The 19,325-nt window shown below is 37.4% G+C and overlaps 1 protein-coding gene and 1 pseudogene across 4 annotated transcripts; one reads left to right on the forward strand and one right to left on the reverse strand.

The window, feature by feature from the left end:
* Window positions 1-6,532: 6,532 nt before the first annotated feature.
* Window positions 6,533-9,187, forward strand: LOC148877856 (pentatricopeptide repeat-containing protein At1g08070, chloroplastic pseudogene; annotated as a pseudogene). 2 transcript variants are annotated; one of them, XR_016099341.1, is made up of 2 exons: window positions 6,597-6,903; window positions 7,017-9,187. The product of XR_016099341.1 is annotated as a pentatricopeptide repeat-containing protein At1g08070, chloroplastic pseudogene, transcript variant X2 (transcript). The 2 variants fall into 2 exon arrangements; XR_016099340.1 differs by having other exon boundaries at window positions 6,533-9,187.
* LOC148877857 (uncharacterized) lies at window positions 9,154-15,503 on the reverse strand. 2 transcript variants are annotated; one of them, XM_088945243.1, is made up of 7 exons: window positions 14,695-15,503; window positions 13,746-13,886; window positions 13,547-13,660; window positions 13,286-13,459; window positions 12,044-12,159; window positions 9,531-9,612; window positions 9,154-9,440 (listed from the first exon to the last, which is right to left on the reverse strand). In XM_088945243.1, exons 1-7 carry the CDS (start codon window positions 15,199-15,201, stop codon window positions 9,435-9,437), a joined length of 1,140 nt encoding a protein of 379 aa, XP_088801369.1. In that variant the 5' UTR covers window positions 15,202-15,503; the 3' UTR covers window positions 9,154-9,434. The 2 variants fall into 2 exon arrangements, with proteins under 2 accessions (XP_088801369.1, XP_088801361.1); XM_088945235.1 differs by having other exon boundaries at window positions 9,154-9,443.
* Between the last annotated feature and the right edge of the window lie 3,822 nt (window positions 15,504-19,325).

The following is a 19,325-nucleotide window of genomic DNA, read 5'->3' on the forward strand; positions in this document are numbered from 1 at the left end:
TTGAATCTTGGATCAATTAGAAGTCTGAGTGGTGGCACACCATCATCTGCACTTTGTTTAGGTGTTAAGAGGTTTTTTATATTACTGTTTTTTGCTTCATCTGCAATCTCCCCATGAAAAATGCTGACCAAGTTAAAGTTGCAAATCTCCAAGTCTCCTACCAACTATATAGGTATAGGTCAGAGCTGAAAACAATTACTAAATAATTATAGAAATTGTACTAAGTCAATTGCTTGTAGATTTGTTTCTAATAGTCTGCATGCTTTTCATATGTTCTTGTGGTTTTTAATTCCATTTCTCAAGAAGAAGTGGATAATTTGTTTGTGGGTTGGTGAACAAAAAACGTATCACATGTTCACAATAAGGAGCCAAGGATTCTTTATGAAGTCAGCCTATCATCCCAACTGTCTTATTAGCAGTCTATTTTGATTAAGTAGTGAAGTTCAGTCACTTCACAATTGTTAGGTCTGTATCCGGTCCACCCCTTCCAAGACCAGCAATGGCTGGGTCAAACATTGGGTAATGGCCTTCATACATTTTGGTTGCATCATGATTCAGAATCAGTATCTTTCATGCTTTATGATTGCAAGTCTCCTTGGATTTATTAGTCTCATCTAGTCCTAGTACATCAGCATTGCTGGAGTAAACAATGAAGTTTGTTACATTCTTGGGTTAGGGTTCCTAAACTGAAAATAAATTTCAGTAAAAAAAAATGTGCTTAGTGGGTCTTCCTAAACTCCTTCCCTTTATTGGCAAAAATGTGTTTCAAATATGTTTCTTTAAACTTGACCTGTATTTGTTTTCAAAACTGGAAATTTAAGTACAAATGCCACTTTTAGATCTGTTTGTAAGCAATGAAGAACAAGTTCAGTAGCTGACTTCCTAGATTTCAAGGTTCATCCCTAGATTCTACATGAATCAATTCTATGGGTTGGAAATTATTATTTCTGCTTTAGCTTACAAGCCAAGCTTGGCAGTGTTGGACATGATATTTGCCTGACTACATGGACATATACCTTGCAACATCAAAATTTATAACTTATATATGTGTCCTTATGAAGCACTTTTGTATAATCTGTTGGGGTGGTGGTAAAATTTTTCCCAAGACTTTTGCCTGCTTCTGTGGCAGAGATTTGTTTCCAAAAGAAAACTAAAGGTGATGAAGAGGAAGAAAGAAAGGTTGGTTCTTTTAATAATTTGTTATATGGCACAACTTGTGGAAGCTCTTAAGAGAACAACAACTTCAACGAATTGCTCTGTACCAACTTGCCCTTCTATTTCTTCCACCAGTTGAGTAGTAAAGAACAACATAGCTAGTGGAAGTTGACTTGCTCTTCCAAATTTTGGTTCTAATTGGTCATTGCTTATGCCTAAGGTAATGCCTCAGGCAGAGATCAATGACAGGACCTGCATTCCCCCCTCCTCCAATAATCTCAATGGAGATCAATGACAGGGCAAGATGGTGCCAGCAACCTTAACAATGAACAGTGCCACAATCACAAGGAGGCCGCAAACAAAATAGATCTCACCTCATTGAGGATCTCTTAGGACTGATACCAGTGAACCTCATTATTGATCCTAAGATCATATGTATAATTGTCTTTTCAGAGAAGGGGTTTCAATAAAATTTTACAAAGTTATTGAATTGTAATAAAAAAAAAAATTCAAAGAGAAAGGGAAGTTAATCAGCTATATATAATGAAATTAAGGACTATCTTTGACAAAAACCAAAAAACAGTGATTTAGGACTCAGACCATATGCAAAACCATGTTGGTCACTGGGAAACAGATCGAATGGTCTGACTCTCCTATTTGACAGCTTGATTCATTCAATATAAAAAAATATGATAATATGAAATTAATATCATTTAAATCTAATTTGCATCAAATTAAAACTTAAAATATCAATGTCATACCGTATAACACTAACTCCTACTAATACATATTCAGAGTATCTTTCACCAAGTCTACACTTGACCTGAATGTCGACTAGACATACAAAGATCAGATCATATTGGAGAGTAGAATAAAATCAATCTTACATCTTCCCAGTGTAGCAGAGGTTGGAGCTCCTTTCCTGTATTCTTAATCTATCTTTTGATCCTTATTGACAAAAGTCATTAATCTGCAAACCCCCACCCCAAGGTTCAAAGCATCAGAAACGCCAAGTGTATCGAAAAGGCAATTTTAAGAGACGTATCGGGATACACCTCGGATACATGTGTACCGGAGAAAAATTAAGATACACATAGATATGCATGGAAACATAATAAATACTTTAATAAATCATAAAAATTACATCTATAACACTAAATATAATGCCTCAATGAGGTGTACATATATTAAATTAATATATTTTAATGGTTTTATGAAGAAACACATCGTAGTCAATTATAAAAGAGCTTGATACTTCCAGTTGCAGCTCTAGCCACTTCCCCCCAGAAGAGGAAGTCGTATTATTCAAACCAGGCATTCTTCAATTTGAAAGGATGGGATGATAGTTTGAAACAGGCCGGGGAAGGGCCACCGACTTCAGATCCGGGAAGAGATCCTCCCACCCTGGGGAAATTAAAAATATATCCAACTTCACCAAAATAGGATTTTCCTGATTATTTGTCTAGGTAAATTGAGCTCTCATTGAAGGTAAATCGGGCAAGGTTTAGCTGAAAGCTTTAGCTGTTCAAAGGGCTGTGGAACCAATGATAAGGTTCCATGCCAGGATTAAATACATGGGAATCGCATCTTTTACAGTGGAGCCCATGAATTTATTATTGGCGTGGAACCTCATCTATGGTTCCACAGCCCGCTGAACAGCTAAAGTGTTCAGCACTTCAGCTAATCTGAATTCAGGTAAATCTATTAGCATAAAGTGACTGATGAACTGCAAACAATTTCATCGCTCTCAACCTTCTGCTTCCCCCACTTCTCTCTTCAACAAATCTAACAACATTAAAGTTACTCCCTATCACCCACAGACAAACACAGGAACCTCTTGCCTTTGCCAAATCTTCCCAAAGCCTTGCCGTATGCTCATTTTCCGTCGGCACATAGACATTTGTGACTTGGGAAACTACTCCCCTTCCAACTCTAGTACCAAAAACACTAAAAACTAACTCAAGTGTGATGGCAACAGCTTGCACTTCAAGCAATCTCACATGATCAGGAATCCCCTACCCTCCCTTGCACCAGCTTACTCACCCACCGCACTTGACCTTGGCCCTAGACAATTCTAACCACCAAAGGATCAACCACCTCCAACTTTGACTCTTGGAATAGCACAACATCTGAATTCCACCAAAGAGTCAACCAACTTGGCCCCAGAGGCACCTTTCAAGCCGTTTAGGTGATTCTGGGAAACACTGAGGCACTTAGAAGACGCCTAGGCAGAAAGAATGTTATAATATAAAGAACTAACTTTTAAATTAGTTCAGCATGTATATTAATTGAAAAATAGCAATTCTCTTTATTAAGAACATTAAATTTCCACTAAAAATCTAACAAATCATTACATCTAAGAGAAAAAAATCTTTTACATATATTAATTTCATTATTTTCAAAAGTAATACTACTATAACAAGTATTTAATAGAACTGAGGAGTTGGTTGTCTATTTCTAATGTTTTTAAAGATGTGTTTTGTTCAGGTTCTTTTTTGAGGGTGAATTTTTTTTGGGGGGCTTTATTGTGGATTTTGTACAGCCTCTTGTACAGAACTTTATACTGTTCAATAATCAATACAATACTTTACTGTACCTTTTCAAAAAAAAAAGTACTTAACAGAGAAATTTCATATCAATAAGCAGCTAAAGAAGGTTATTTAACTTTATGGGGGCGTTTTTTTTCTGGATTTTGAGAGAGGGAAAATTGGACAATGGGATTTTGATTCCCATTGACCAAAAATCCCATGTTCTTTTTTCAGATCTATGTGGGAACCAGGGAAAGTTTATTTTCTTGGGTATCACTTACCCGGGTAAGTGATACCCATTTCCTAGGAGGATAAATAACTTTCCCACCTTGGAGGAAAGTTGCCAACACTTGAAAGGGACAAAAATGCCACTTGTAATAATGGAATTTTATGGATAAAATGGTCATTGCCTTATTTACATGGGAAATAAAAGAACATGGTAAATGCACTTACCCGGGTAAATCTTTCCTGGGAAACAATTACCAGGGTAAGTAACTTACTGAAATGGGTCTATATGATAAATATTCAAGATGGAAAGTAAAAAAAAAAAAAGGATATAATTTCTGTTTTATTTAATTAGAGAGAAGAGAGAATAGAAAAAAAGAACCTCTTTATACTTCTATTCTTTTTTTCTTTCTTTTTCTCTCCTCAAAACCCTTTTATCTTTTAAATTTCAATAGTAAAACATTAAAACAAAGCATAAATAATATATATAACATATAATAAAATGTATTAACTCACATACTAATAAGATACAACAATATAAATAATATTATATAAGGCACCTTCCTTGTCATTTTTGTCACCTAGGTAGGTGCTTAGTTGTCAAGGTGGGTGCCTAGTTGCTATAAGTCAAGGTGTTTGAGCAAGGTGCCCAGCCATGGGCGCCTAGTCACCTAGGTGACACCTTGACAACCATGGCCTCATATACTTCTAACCATAGGCTTATTAGGTAGCCTTTTATATTGTTTAGTGATTTTCCTACATAACTAAATAACTAATGAATCTTCCACATGGAAAGTTAGTTTGGATCTCAAAAGGAAGTTCTTGAATTCCTCTCATCATCCTAGGTCCATGGAAAATGTGTTTTGGATAAGTTGCCTTTTATGGCAACTTTTAAATTAGAAATTAAAATAATAGAGGGTTATTATTAATCAAGCAAAACTCCATTCCAGGTTGAAATAGACCTGACATGGACTGAAGGATTCAATGCATGGCCAATCTAGATGATCCCATCTGATGAATGCACTGGATTAATTGCATGAATCTTCCACATGGATAGAACAGCATAGGACCCTAAGTCATATAGGCAAGCTTCATGCCTCACCTGATCAGAAACCAGTTTGATAGCTCACATCTGCTGCAACCATTGCAACCCCCAAAGAAACATGGGTGCACCAGCAGTGGAAATTAAATTGTTTCGACTTTGGAGCCAGGAATCTTCTACATGGAAAAATTGCTTGGACTTTGGAGCCCAATAGGGCTCCTGTATTCACCCCATATGTTCGAAACAAATTTTGGTTCAACTTACCCTCCCACTTCCCAGGTGTTCAAAACAAGTCAATTTCATCAGAGCAAGTCCTGTATTAAAAATTAAAAGTTTAAACAGCTAACTGAACTGCCTAACTTTAATTCGAAAAAACTACCAACACATGGTGGCATACAAGGATGACGTAAACTGAAGGATTAATAATGCCATTAATTCAGAGGGTCCCCTACTGGGTGGTTGCATTCACCACATCATTCATCAATGTTACAGAAATAAAATAGGTCATGTATTGGGGCTTCTTGGTGAATAATGCTTATTAAGAGTTGAAGATGCTTATTTGGATCAGTTGCTTTGAAGAAGCCACTGAGAGAGGCTTGTATGGAGAGCAGTGTAAATAGCTGTATGATGGTCAAAACTGGCTTTTAAAATTTCTTTTACCAAGCATTGCTTATAGGCTTTCAGGGGGCGCCTCCACCTTGCAAAGCTAAAAGCCGCAGAGTGAAAGCCCTCCCGAAGTTCATAACCAGTCTTTGGCTTATTACTCTCAAGTCTCACCCACAAAGAAACAAACAGGGACAGCTGACTGCATAGTGGGCATTGGGCGAAGGCAATCTGGAGGTCCAGCACTTTCAGCGTAAAGACTAAAAGTTCTGAACGTTGCAGATCTAAATATCAAGGGCTCCTTTGAAAATGAAACATCCGGCTCTAAAAGCTATTATAACAAGAAGCTCTATAGTCTATATACACCAATCACAAAACAAGAAGCTGATATCAAGAAGCATATTACGACAATGCAAATATATGCCTTAACTTCTAGGATCGGTAAACTGAATCAGGCATAACTAGTCAGAAACATGAATTCGCTGTAGTACATAACAATCAGAAGCAGAAAAACGATGAAGAAAATCAATTACCTTGTTCCACCATCAGATCCAGAAGAAAATGCTAAAGAAAATTCACACTCTCTCCCTGTATCTCATGTTCTTTTCTGGTGAGATCAGAACCCGGCCATCTTAAAGAGGAAGAAACCCAGGAACCCGAAGAAAATGAAGAGGAACAGATAGTCAACAAAAATGAAGAAGTTTGTAGATCCATGATTCTTCTTCTTCTTCCTACTCTCCTCTAACAGTTCTAGTTTTGCCATTAAAATCTATATCTCAGATCCCAGATATCTAATGCGCTTTCGAAGATTCGGGCTTTCCTTCTCAGAACCCTTTATACGCAGAACGGCAGAATCGTAGATCTGGGCCCTCATTCATCCTGGTTTTTATGGTTTTACTATACCTGCTTGACACACGACACGAGACAAGTAATGCCAACCCAGAACCTGGATTCTTCCTGTAATTCGTTGGGACCCACTTCTGATTGGGATCAGACGGTCCAAAATAAATCAAAATGGATTTCCAGCAACTGATCGCAGTCCCGTAGTCGCAGAGTTGTCCGTCCTCCTCTTAGTAAAGCTTTTGTGGTTGCATATCCTCTCCGTAATTTCCCGCCACTGCATCTCATGTTACTCATCTTCAATACCCTCGTAAACATTCGCCATTTGACCATTGCTCCTTCTCATGTTTCAAATTCAAACATACGCCCGACGAGTCCAGGTGGTAACCTCCATACTCGCTCAGTGGTAAATAATCTTCCTCCATTTAGGCGCGCCTCTGGTAAACCACCGTTAGTGGTCGAGGAACCACACCCAGCCACTTCGTTTTTTGTCGAGGCTCGTTCAAATCGGTATACAGTTCAAGAAGCAAAACAGCTGCATAGCTACATTGTTAAATTGGGTTCTTCTAATATCTATTTTATCAATTCTCTTATACATGTTTATGCTATTAACGGTGATTTAGGAGATGCACGTAAATTGTTCGATGAAACACCTCATCGGGATGTTGTTTCTTGGACCACCTTGGTTGATGGGTACGCAAAATTTGGAAAGATGCATGATGCCAAAGAGTTATTTGACTCCATGCCAATGAGAAATGTAGTTTCTTGGAATGTTATGATTTCTGGATATGGAAAACAAGGGGATGTCGAGGCTGCAGTGGGGCTGTTTAATGAGATGCCTGAACGCGATATTGTTTCTTGGAATTCCTTGATTACTTCCTACACACGTAATGGTTTCTCTGAGAAGGCACTCGAGACCTTTATAGATGCACTAAATCAAACTGCGTTAATGCCCAACAAAGTGACTTCTCTGAGCATCCTTCCGGCAATTGCAGATTTGGGTTGCGCATTACTGGGTAGATGTGTTCATTCCTTTATTCTCAAAGCAGGGATAGAGGTGGATGGTCTGTTGTCTTCAGCTCTCATAGATATGTATTCGAAATGTGATTGCTTAGAGCAAGCTGTACATGTTTTTGAAAGTAACCCATCTCGAGCAAACGTGGCTTCTTGGAATCCCCTGTTCGCAGGATTGGTCCGAAAGAGCATATTTGAAGATGCCTTAGATTTATTTCGAACAATGCAGTCAGAGAACGTTGAACCTGATTATGTTACTGTTGTGACAGTGCTTCCTGCAATCGCAGATTTGGGAGCTATTGGTCTTGGAAAATGGATTCACACGTATGCGAAAAGAAGAAAGATAGGGATGAATGCTACCCTTAATTCCGCACTCATAGACATGTATTCAAAATGTGGATGTATAGAGCTCGCTCAGCAAGTTTTCACTATGGCTGAAGATAAAACCGTTGAGTTATGGAATGCCATGATAGCTGGGTTGGCTATCAATGGCCGGGGAAAGGATGCCATAAAGCTATTTTCTCAAATGCAAGCAGAAAATTTAGAGTTCGATGACATTACACTTGCATCTGTCCTTAACGCTTGCAGCCATTCAGGCCTAATTGATGAAGGTCTTGGCTTTTATGCTGCCATGAAGGATGTATACGGAATGACACCAAAACTGCAACACTATGGTTGCATTGTTGATCTTCTTGGCCGATCTGGACGACTGGAAGAAGCAAAGAAGGTAATATGCAGTGATATGGACATAAAACCTGATGATGTAATCTGGAAATCACTGCTTGGAGCCTGCAAAATACATGGTCATGTAGAGATTGGTGAGTTTGCAGCTCGCAAACTAATCGAAATTAACCCAAACGACAGTAGCACGTATGTCTTGATGTCAAGCATATATGATGCAGTAGGTCGGTCCAGCGATGCAGTCATGATCAGGAAGATGATGAACGATGGCAAAGTAAGGAAAGAACCTGGTTTCAGTTTCATTGAGTTGGGGGACACAGTTCATGAGTTCCTTGTAGGAGATAGATCACATCCAAGGATGGAAGAGATCCATAACATGTTAAATGAAATTGCTGACAAGCTGAAGTCAATGGGATATGTGCCCCAGAAAAAGCTGGTGCTGTTCGACATGGATGATGAAGAGAAGGAAGTGGCAATTTATCATCACAGTGAAAAATTGGCCATTGCATTTGGTCTTATTAACAGTTTACATGGAACTCCTCTTCATGTGGTTAAGAACCTTCGTATGTGCAGTGACTGTCATGTTTTCATGAAAATGGTATCCAAGATATATAATCGTGAAATCGTTGTTAGAGATCAGCGCCGGTTTCATCATTTTAGGAGTGGAAGGTGTTCATGCATGGATTATTGGTAATGAGGTGATCAATCTTTCCTTGTGCTCTGGTATCTTCCAACAAACGACCATATACCATTGCATTTGATCCTTTTCTTCTGAATGTTATTTCAAATTTTAGTAAAATATGTTATTGGAAATTAATTTCATTTGCTGTACATACTACCGAATGGCCTATGGACATGGGAGCAGACGCACGGTGGTTCACCCAATTGGCAGTTAAGTGATTGGATGCTGGGGTAAAGATGAAAAGAACTTTAGAAAATAGTCAAAATACATTTAAGCTGGAGAACTAAATACTTTCAAAGTTGTATCACGTTCTGAAGAAAAGAGACCATGTAATGATGCAGCAAAGAAAAGTAAGGGTTATATTTACCAAAGCAGAAACATAATTCTGAAAGAAATTTCTCTCCATTATATTCCATTATCATGACCTTGTTACATTTGATCACTTAAGTTAGGACAAAATTGCCCTTCATACATGGGGATAAAAATGGGATATAGCTTTACATCACATACAGATGACATGTCTTATAGGTGGATGAACTATAGTAATTCCTCCGGCTGCATCACCTCACCACTGACAATTTGAATTTGAGCTAGAGTCTACCAAATGGACTTGAAGATCACTCTTTCAGCTACTGTTTACGATCCACTATGTTCCCCTTGTTATCTATTCCTGCTAATTAAAAGCCAGAAAAATGAGCATGTCAGCTTTCTGTTCTAACATGTTTTACCTGGAAAGAGTAAGAAAGATCCAATACGGTACCTCAGCACCCGGTGATGGAGAAATGGATTTTGTTTCTAAGGAAGCCTCGGAATTCCTTGCTTCTGATTTCTCATTTGAATAACTAACAAATTGAAAAAGGTCATGAAATTAGGCATATATCCAAGAAGATAATGCGTCAGTATAGTTGGCGGAGATGTTATCCAACTAATATCCATTTCTTTTTTCTTTATCCTTCAGTTAATATAAAATAGCATGGACATTGACATGATGCACATAAAGGAATGAAGGGGCAAAGCACCCATAATGCAATAGGTCCAACCAAGGAGATCCAAAATACCCACGGTTTCCCCAGCCTGAGAGTAGTGACCACCCAAATCACCAATTTCTATCAGACATCAACAAATACTGCTGATAAACTTTAAGGGGATATCTCCTACTTGCACATGCCAAAGGAATCAATTATATTTTGTTCTAACATGTCACATAATTAGGAGGTCAACAATTTAGGAGTTATTCTCTTACATGACTGTTTTTTTCTTCTTTCTAGAAAATGCCACATCAACCAATAAAACAAAATTGTGTTATTGGACATTTGTGTTCTCAAAATAAAGTGAATATTTCCAATTTGATTTAAGAAAAACGACTCTGTTTCTGAAAGCAATGAAAACATGTTTGCATTTCCATAGTTGATATGGCTTACTGTTTGTGTGTAGCACACACACCAAAATCTCCCATAGATCCTCTTACAAATCTGCTTGAAAGCTCATATGGATATTTCCAATTCACACATGAATGGAATTGGGTATGAAGTATAAACAAAGGGCACAAAAAGAAATATGATAGTGTCCCTAGAGAGACAATATGATAGGTCTTGGAAAAGAAAGGAATCCCAAATAAATACATAGACCTAATTAAGAATATGTACAAGGATGCAACAACCAATTTTAGAACACTTGTAGGAGAAACACCAGATTTTACAGTTACTATGATTCTTCACCAGGGTTCAACACTTAACCCTTGTTAATTTGCACTAATCATAGATGAATTGACTAAACATATTCAGGAGGAGGTCCATGGTGCTTGTTGTTTTCCATGACTGTTTTAATCAATGAAACTAATGAAGGATAAATGCAAAATTAAGTTTATGCACAGATACCTTAGAATTATAAATTTTAAAATAAGTAGGAGAAAATAGAATATATGCTGTGAAAATTTAATAATAAGAGGAGTAAAATCATGGTACACTTAGGATTGGAGACCAAGAGATAACTCAAGTGACCTTTTCCGGTTTCTTGGTTCAATAATTCATAACAAGGAAGAGATTGAGGAAGATGATGCCCATAGAATTAGAGCAGGATGGGTAAAATGGAGGTGGTCATCTAGAGTCTTATGCGGTAGGCAAATACCATACAAATCAAAAGGAAAATTCTAACAGTTGTAAGGCCAGATATACTTTATGGAGCATAATGTTGGGCAATCACAAAGCAACATATCCAAAAAAATGAGTGTGACAGAAATGCTATGCTAAAATTGATTAATGGAAAAACTAGAAAAGATAGGGTTGGAATTGAAGTCATTCGAAGGAACCTAGGAGTAGCTCCAATAGGTGGTAAAATGAGAGAGTAAACTAAGATAGTTCAGTGACATGCATAGAAGACCATCGAAAGTACCCATAAGAAGTGATCTGTTGCAAGTTGAGGGGGCTAGAAGTAGGAGCAGATGAAAAAGAACATGGGTCGAAATAGTAAGAAATGATTTAAACGCTCATAATTTAACAGTGGACTGGACATGGCATTAAATAGAATGGAATGATGAAACAGGATTTATGTAGCCAAACCATATAGTTGGGATTAGAAAAAAAGTAAAACACTACGCAACCAAGAACAAATCTGATATTTTCTAGTTTTAAGAAAATATTGTTTATTCAAACCATTTGTAGAGCCCATTCTTGAAATGAGAACAACTAAAATGATTCATGTTGGAGAAAACCCCCTTAATCATTCCCACTATGATCTCTTCAGCAGAATATTCCCAATTTGCAGTCAGATAATTGAAACATTATTTTGTGGATTACCCATTGTACATCTTCTAGCCATCAATGATGGGTCTCTTCACTCTTCAGCAGAATATTTCCAGTTAGGTTGTGATTGTGCAATGATAGATCTCCTACTTAACAACCTCAATGCTATATAACTTCTGATCACCAAAGAATATGATGATGATTTCTTAATCAGTGATGTATATCCTAGACTGATAGTGAAAATTACTAATATGCCGCAGTGGGGCCCCCACATTGAAAGCATGAGGGCATAGATTACCAGACTGTATCTACCTGATGGGAAAGCTTATAATCTCTGAATCCATGAACATTGATAAACAGGAATGGATCAGACCAAGAACAATAAATGATAAATAGAATCTTCTAATAGATAGGTAAGTGTGCTTCTAATTATCCTAACTTAATACCATCTTTTTATGAGAAATCGGGATGCCCCTGTTAGATTTCTTTTGATTGATCTTCAACAGTCCTAGTGAATCTGTTAGATACTTACGTTGAAAGTATGGTCACCCAAATGAGCTCCACACAGTCCACCCAAAGAAGCCTTTGTTCAACTGGGATCACACCATAGGTGATCAGGTGAGCAAAAGGCCAAAGCTTCCAACCAGCCTGTCAAGGAAATGACCATAAAGAATGTTAACTATGTACAAGTACATGCCTGCATACATAGAAACACATATAGAAAGTGCAATATATGCCTTATATAACATTATGTGATTATTTAGCCCATGTTCACAGAGACAATAGTTGGGAAACCAACCATATCAGAGCTATATGTTAGGTTTGAGTTGCATAACTTCCCATACATGCACTAGTGTTCTTAAACTAAAGAACCAAATGCAATTATTGTCAGCACATTGGCAAAGCTATTGGAATCTTTTCTTGAAACTACCCTAACTAATAAGTTCACATTTACCATCTTTAATCTTGTCTAAATAGTAAGTCTTTAAGTTCAAAATTCTACTTGGATTCAGAAGGTTCCTGACTGAACATCTGTCAAGCATATGGGACTTATATCCTGATACATAGCCATGTTCGAAGTACTTGACCAACTTAACTGAGTATTCAGGATATGCATTTAGATTTCTTGGGTAAAATAAGAGATCAACTACCTACCATACCCAAACCTAGATTCAATTGAATTGACTCAAAATAAAACTTCTATACATACATACATACATACATAAATATACATATATTGCTTGATTGGTATAAAATACTATATTATTCATGAAGCCTTAAAACATTAATCTGATATTTACTAACTTCTGGAATGCTGGGCTCATTATCCCATGATTCCATCTATTGCACTGATAACTCAAGTAGTGATGGATAAGAAACCGCACAAAGCACCAATGCCTACAAAGAAGAGCAGTGTTGGGACAGTCCTGACTCCTGAGGACCATCCTTTTTTATCAGCTCAATGCATTTTTAGATGGCTCAGATGCTAGGAATCCATTCTAAGTAATAATTCTACAATGAAATTATTGTTATCATTGCTTTTAATAAAAATTTGATCTTTTTGGGTGATGGTAGGTTGCAGCGTCAAAGCTGTCATTCTTTTGAACAACGAAGAAAAGAATAAAAAAACATATAAACAATGCCCAAAAAATTATGGTTTTGATAAGAGAAGTGTGCAAAAAGAAAATTTACAACCAGGTTTCTTCGTCTAACATTTCCCATAGAAAACAAATCAATGGAGAAAGGAAGCAGGGATAGCAAATAATTTTCTTACAGTTAGCATCGGCCAAAATGTTGCTTTGAGTTCACTAAAAATATTGGCAGGTGATTCTAATCGCAAGAATCCCAATATCACATAGTAGATGCTATTCCAAACTGCCGACCATGCAGTCTGGTCAAATGCAACTTTAGCAGGGACCACCCACCATTCCTGGAAAGGAAAAAGTGCCTGGAAAAAGACTCTGTTAGGTTTAAGAAAAAAGTCAACTAATAAGTTGAACAAACAGCTCTAAGAAACACATCTATGAGTACTCACCTCGCAGAACTGGTAATAATAATGAGAAAGGGAGCCATGAAGACAGAATCCAACAAGACCTGATCTGAACATGCGTGCTCTGTCAAACTCAAAAAGAGGTTTCCCTTCATAGCACTGCAAATTTATAAGACCATTATCAGAAGGTAAATAAATAAACAAATGAACAAGAAAAGGAGTTTCCTGTAAGATACAGGCTTACCTGTGCAATCCAATCTCCTAGAGAGTAGACAACCCCACTGATCATCATTTTAGCTAAAACGGGGTTTGTTTTAAGAGCATCCTCATAAGCACTCCAGTTGTGTTGGGGCGCATATCTTAGTATCTCAAAAAGAGTCCATCCCTAAGAAATAAAGAAAATATGAGTTCTGATGTTCAAAATCAAGTAAGAAATTGTTCATTCTGATTTCAGTTATAATTCTTATGTCGTTTTCAGGAAGGGTGGAAACAAACAAGGTCAAACTCCTCGCATACAGTTTTAGTAGAACGAAGACCAAATTGAGAAAAATACTCACAAGTTAGCATACCATGCATGTTTTACTGCAAAACTTTTGCACAGAAGAAAATTGTGCATGGTAAATATTTTAGTTAATCAGTAATGAAGTTTCCTTGAATAAAAAAAAAAAAAAAAAACCGGAAGGCTCAGACATATTTGATGTAAAACATCAGGTAAAAGTATGAATAAAAATAGAAATGTGTAGGAATTACAAGAAAGAAGTAAAGACCCTCAACTGACCAAAAAAACAGAAAGATTGCTCCACAAATAGAAAAAGGAAATTAATTGCTGAATTCCATTGTTATTGTTCATGTGAGAATCATGGCTCCGTTTATTTCTCCATAAAATGGACGTAAAGTTTTTCAGACTGAAAAATTCAGCTATTATTTCCACCCCTTTTATAGCTTTCATTCCCTTCTAATTTGTTTTGATGTCCTTTAAAGGGATGAAAATATAGCTCACACGTTTCAACCTGATAAATTTTTCGTCCATTTTACGTTGAAACAAACCCAACCAAAAGGTTTTTTTTTCTTCTTGGGGTTGGGGGAAAAACGAGCTAAAAGAAAACCATTTTTGGTTGCCTAAGTTCTTGTAACTATAATTACGAAAACCCGTATGGTAATTACAATTCAAATCGCGAAATGGAATTACTTACATGCCAGTAGTCATGGTCAATGGTGAGCAATTTAGTGATAGCGAAGGAACCAGCAGCGAGAACGATTGCAGCGTTAATTGCTCTGTCGATTAACTTATCAATATCATCCTCTTCTCCCTTCCCATCCGAAAGAACAGACGAAGAAGACGAAGAGAACCCTTGAAACTCTCCGGCTCCCTCGAGCGATAACCTACCCTCATTTGCGAACCCACCGACCTGATTCGAGCTCCCACCTTCCTGTTCTATTTCAATTCGAGCTACCACTCCGTTCTGCAGGTCTGTCGAAACACTACTCCGAACTGGAATGACGTCGAACTCTTCTACTACGGATCGCACAACCCGTCCTCTACTCTTTACTCTCAAGAAACTCGAATTCGATGGAGAACTCTGCAAAGACGAACCAGAGGCACCTTTTACACCGAAATTAAATAATCTGGTCTTCGATTCTCTGACGGGTTTTGCGACGGCAAAAAATCTTGGGGCTGCAACACTATTTACAGAAGCCATGACTGGATTTAGTTGGGAAGAACAAAGCGATTGAAAAAGATAGAAATCAATCGATCTGGTTTCTCTCCGAGTTGAAGAGGACAAAGTGAGAAGCTTTAATACGTAGTTGATTAACCGGAGATAATGGATGACACGCGGAACATCTTAGAAACATAAGTTGTTATTTAGGACCGTTGATCGTTGATTAACTTACGGATCTATCTGAGGGGTCTAATTTACGTGAGGAACTGAGAACTGAGCTATGTAGTCCACAAAAAGAAAAGATTCATTTGAGATGTGATTAATGATTATTGGTGGTTGAGATCTTCAACTAAAATGAAAAAAAAAACCGCCCATTCAACAAATTGGGAACCAGAAGAAATCTTGAATTTTGAACCAAAGAGAAAAAGCCCAACTTGGATCTGGTTGGATCGGATTCCAATTTGGATCCAATTTTTCTTTATCTTTTTCCGTTCTTACCAAAATGCAGCCTAAATAATAAATACGGGTCGAATTTACAATGGTTATTAGCAAGGATCCATCTAGGTTTAAAGGGTGCATTCAAGCTATTATTGGGATAGGATCCGAGTAAGAAGTTGATTCTGGCACATCACAAGCGATTTGGATTTGAGTAGATTCAGGTTATGGTTTTCGAACCGTTGACCTGAATGATAGGACCGTTTGGTTTGTGTATCGTTTAAATAATCGGTTCTGTTTTATTCTAAATTTGGTCTTTGACTAAAAATCATTAAATCAGTCAATGATTTATTAATTCAAGCAATTGAACTGTTGATCTGGTAACTCATTTGACAGTTTATAGCTATTTTTTATTTTTAATTATTTTTATTTTTTAATTTTTTTGTAAAAATAGATCATTTGTTCAAATCAGATGATCGAACTATTAACCCAGAAACTAATGACTAGAATAATTCCATTTTCAAGTCGTTTTTTAAAACCATTCAAGCCCATGGATTCCTGGATCATGGCTGCCGTCAGATGGGTGTAAATTTAAAGAGAAAATATCGTGGATCCCCGTGGTGACAAAAGTTTGTTACAGCCCACTGAATATTCACTTGTCATGGGCCCATAACTTAGTGAATTGGACCGTGAAAACTACTTTGTAGAAATAGCTCATCTTCTAGATTCCAGATAGATTTTCTTTGATTTATTAGTTGCTACACGAATATTTCCGCTCAAATTATGTGAGCCACTCAAATTGTGGGAATCTCGAGGTTGGCTCTGAAACCACAGAAATGGAAGTCCTAGAACTTCTCTGCAGGAGGGTAGTGATTGATTTTGTCACGTAATATAAAACCTGTGGCGGGAGTCAGCAAGGCAGGATGTTATCATAACTGACATAACACAAGGCCCACTGTGTAGCCCATGGGCTTGAATCTACCCCCGCCCCTCCTAATCGGTTTTATTTCATCCTAAAATCACTTTTTGCTACGATTTGGTCAGCGATATAGTGATGCAGGTGATTAAACCATTTTTTGTCATTTTCTATTTTTTATTTTTTTTAAGTTAGAACGAGCCATCCATTCAAATCAGACTGTTTGACCCACGAACCGGTCCTCAGAATGGTTCTATGGGTTTTAGAAACCTTGAGATCTGTTGTTCAAATCTACTCCTCACAGAACATACATCACAGGAAAATTCTACCATACATTGGGAATATCTATCATGAATATAATAACACACAAGTATGAGAATGCTCCGGATACATGAGGAGATGTGCTTGTGAGATCGGTGTGAGAAGCGTTGTGTGAGAGCTGAGAGCAGATCCCAATTTGCTGTACTTAAAACTCTACATAATCAATCATGGGACCCACACTCAATATAGAAGACACATGGGACCACACTTAATATACAAAAACAAAACACGGATGGGTTACATAGCATTTTACACCCAGCGTCATGAGAAACAGATCCAGGCTCGAATCTGTTAACCTATTTTGATTGATATCTTAAACGTCTTCTTTTATAAAACAAATAAAATCCAGGTTAAGAAATTGTTGTTTCTACCCAAAACTATAATTTGATGCTTTTCCAAATAGTTTCCCTACAAATTCGTTTTTAAGGCACTGTTGTTTCAATTATAAACAAAACAATAATATGTGCCTTGTTTTCATCTAATTCCACTTTTACTTAGAATTAGTTTTGAATTGTGAAGGGGAGATCCATCATATGGATGGCCGAACCATGCAATGGTTAGGCGAAATTTCAAAAATTTATTTCTCCCTTCTAGGAATCATATTCCTTGATTTAGAAAAATTACTTTTTTTAAGGTTCGTTCTTGAAACAAACCAGACCAAATATGTACCAAGATTAGGGAGAGGTATACCTGATATGGAATCCACACAAAAGCTTAGGGTGAGGAAGAATCAGCAAGGGGTTCTTCAGCAAGAACCTTAGATTCTTTAGCAATAATCAAATAGGGTTGTAAACACAGTTTCAAGATTGTTCCTTCCACCAAGAGACAATATCAAAATCCAATCTTGATCACTCCAAGAGGTGGAGATCGAACAAGGTAGGGCGGCAAGAGTAGAGGGAGAGAGAACTGAATGCAGAAAGCAGTAAAACTGTGTAACATTTTTTTAGTTCGCCCTCCTCCTTTTATATAACCATTAAAGAGTTAACCTCCTAATCTAATTAGGAGTTTCTTGATTTTGATCCAAACCTTTATTTGGATCTGAACTCTTTAAGTGATAAGGCTTATCCCTTATCTAATCTGCATATCAGGATCAGCTACTCCTAATCAAATTAGAAGTTTCCTAATCCAAATCTCTATTCGGATTTGGACTCTCTAAGTGGATAAGAGTTATCCTTCTATCCTTTTCTAATGATCCATACCCAGATTCGCCCCCTATTTAATTAATCATATTAAGCCTAGTTTGAATTGGGCTTTAGGCCTATTAAGCTTCCAGGCTCATTTCCCTTTAAGTGCTTGCTAGTTTGGTTTTCTTTGTATGGCATGGGACCCCATCATTGATCTCCACATCAGCCACATGAGTTCAGCCCAACCTCTGTTATAAGGCCTCGCCGAATTCACTACTAAATATAGTGAACCCCTAAGTCCATCAGTATGGGTTCTTAATGGGCCCAACATTTACACTAAATGGCCCTTAGGTTCAGCTATCTTATGAAGGCCTAAGGACTGTGGGCAGATGTGAGATTAGCCCATCAAGTTTATTATCCCTAAATGGTCTTACACTTAACCTCTCAGCCCATAATAATCAAACACTACCCAACAAGAGAGGACCTCTCCCTCGGCTGCAAAGTACAATGTTGCACTCTCTACTCACATGGATCTCGGGAATTAAACTCTTTTGCAAACATTTTGTGAAACCATAATATATATGTATATTTCTATATAAATATATTTTGCAAAAACAAATCTCAACAATTTGAAATCAATTGTCGGTAGTTTAGGTTTCCATCAGAGAAAGTGCATTCCTCGATTATTCACTTTGTCCGACAAAGGGGTTGATCCTGCCATTATGATCACCCACTTAGGTGAATTCTCAAACTATCCCAACATACCTAGGTTTTGACTCCCCTAAGGATCTCATTAATTGGCATATCAAAAACAACCAAATCCAACACTTAATGTAGTACCATAATCGAGTCTAGGGGTCAAGTGTAACATTCCAGTTTTGCCCATCCATCTCTAAGGTCCAGGGCAATACTAGAATTTGGTCTGGTTCAGGGTTTCAAGAAAACCCACACTACATGTGCCTTAGGTCTCACTTTAGCAGTTGAGACAAGCCACCCCAACCCACTTGGCAGCACATCAGTGTTAGTCTTGGTAGGATAAATCTCCTCAGATCTATCTAACGACTGTGAAGATTCTAAACTAACATGAGTCTCATAAGTGTCAAGTTTAAGGGTATTACACAAAAACACACTAATATAACATGAATCAAATATGTACTTTATTCATTTATAATAAATGTCATAATGTACATCAAGTTGATTGGAGTTAAGGGCATATACTATCTAACAACTCCCACTTGCACTTAGGTCCAATCGGGTACATGCCAAAGTCCTATACTTTCTACACGTTTCTCAAACACTTTCTATGTTAGTGGCTTAGTCAATGGGTCTGATACATTTTCCGCCGATGCTACCTTCTAAATCTGAAC

The sequence above is a fragment of the Nelumbo lutea genome, chromosome 1, assembly GCF_056320005.1.
Source record: "Nelumbo lutea isolate HS-2025 chromosome 1, American lotus-T2T, whole genome shotgun sequence".
Classification (NCBI taxonomy): domain Eukaryota; kingdom Viridiplantae; phylum Streptophyta; class Magnoliopsida; order Proteales; family Nelumbonaceae; genus Nelumbo; species Nelumbo lutea.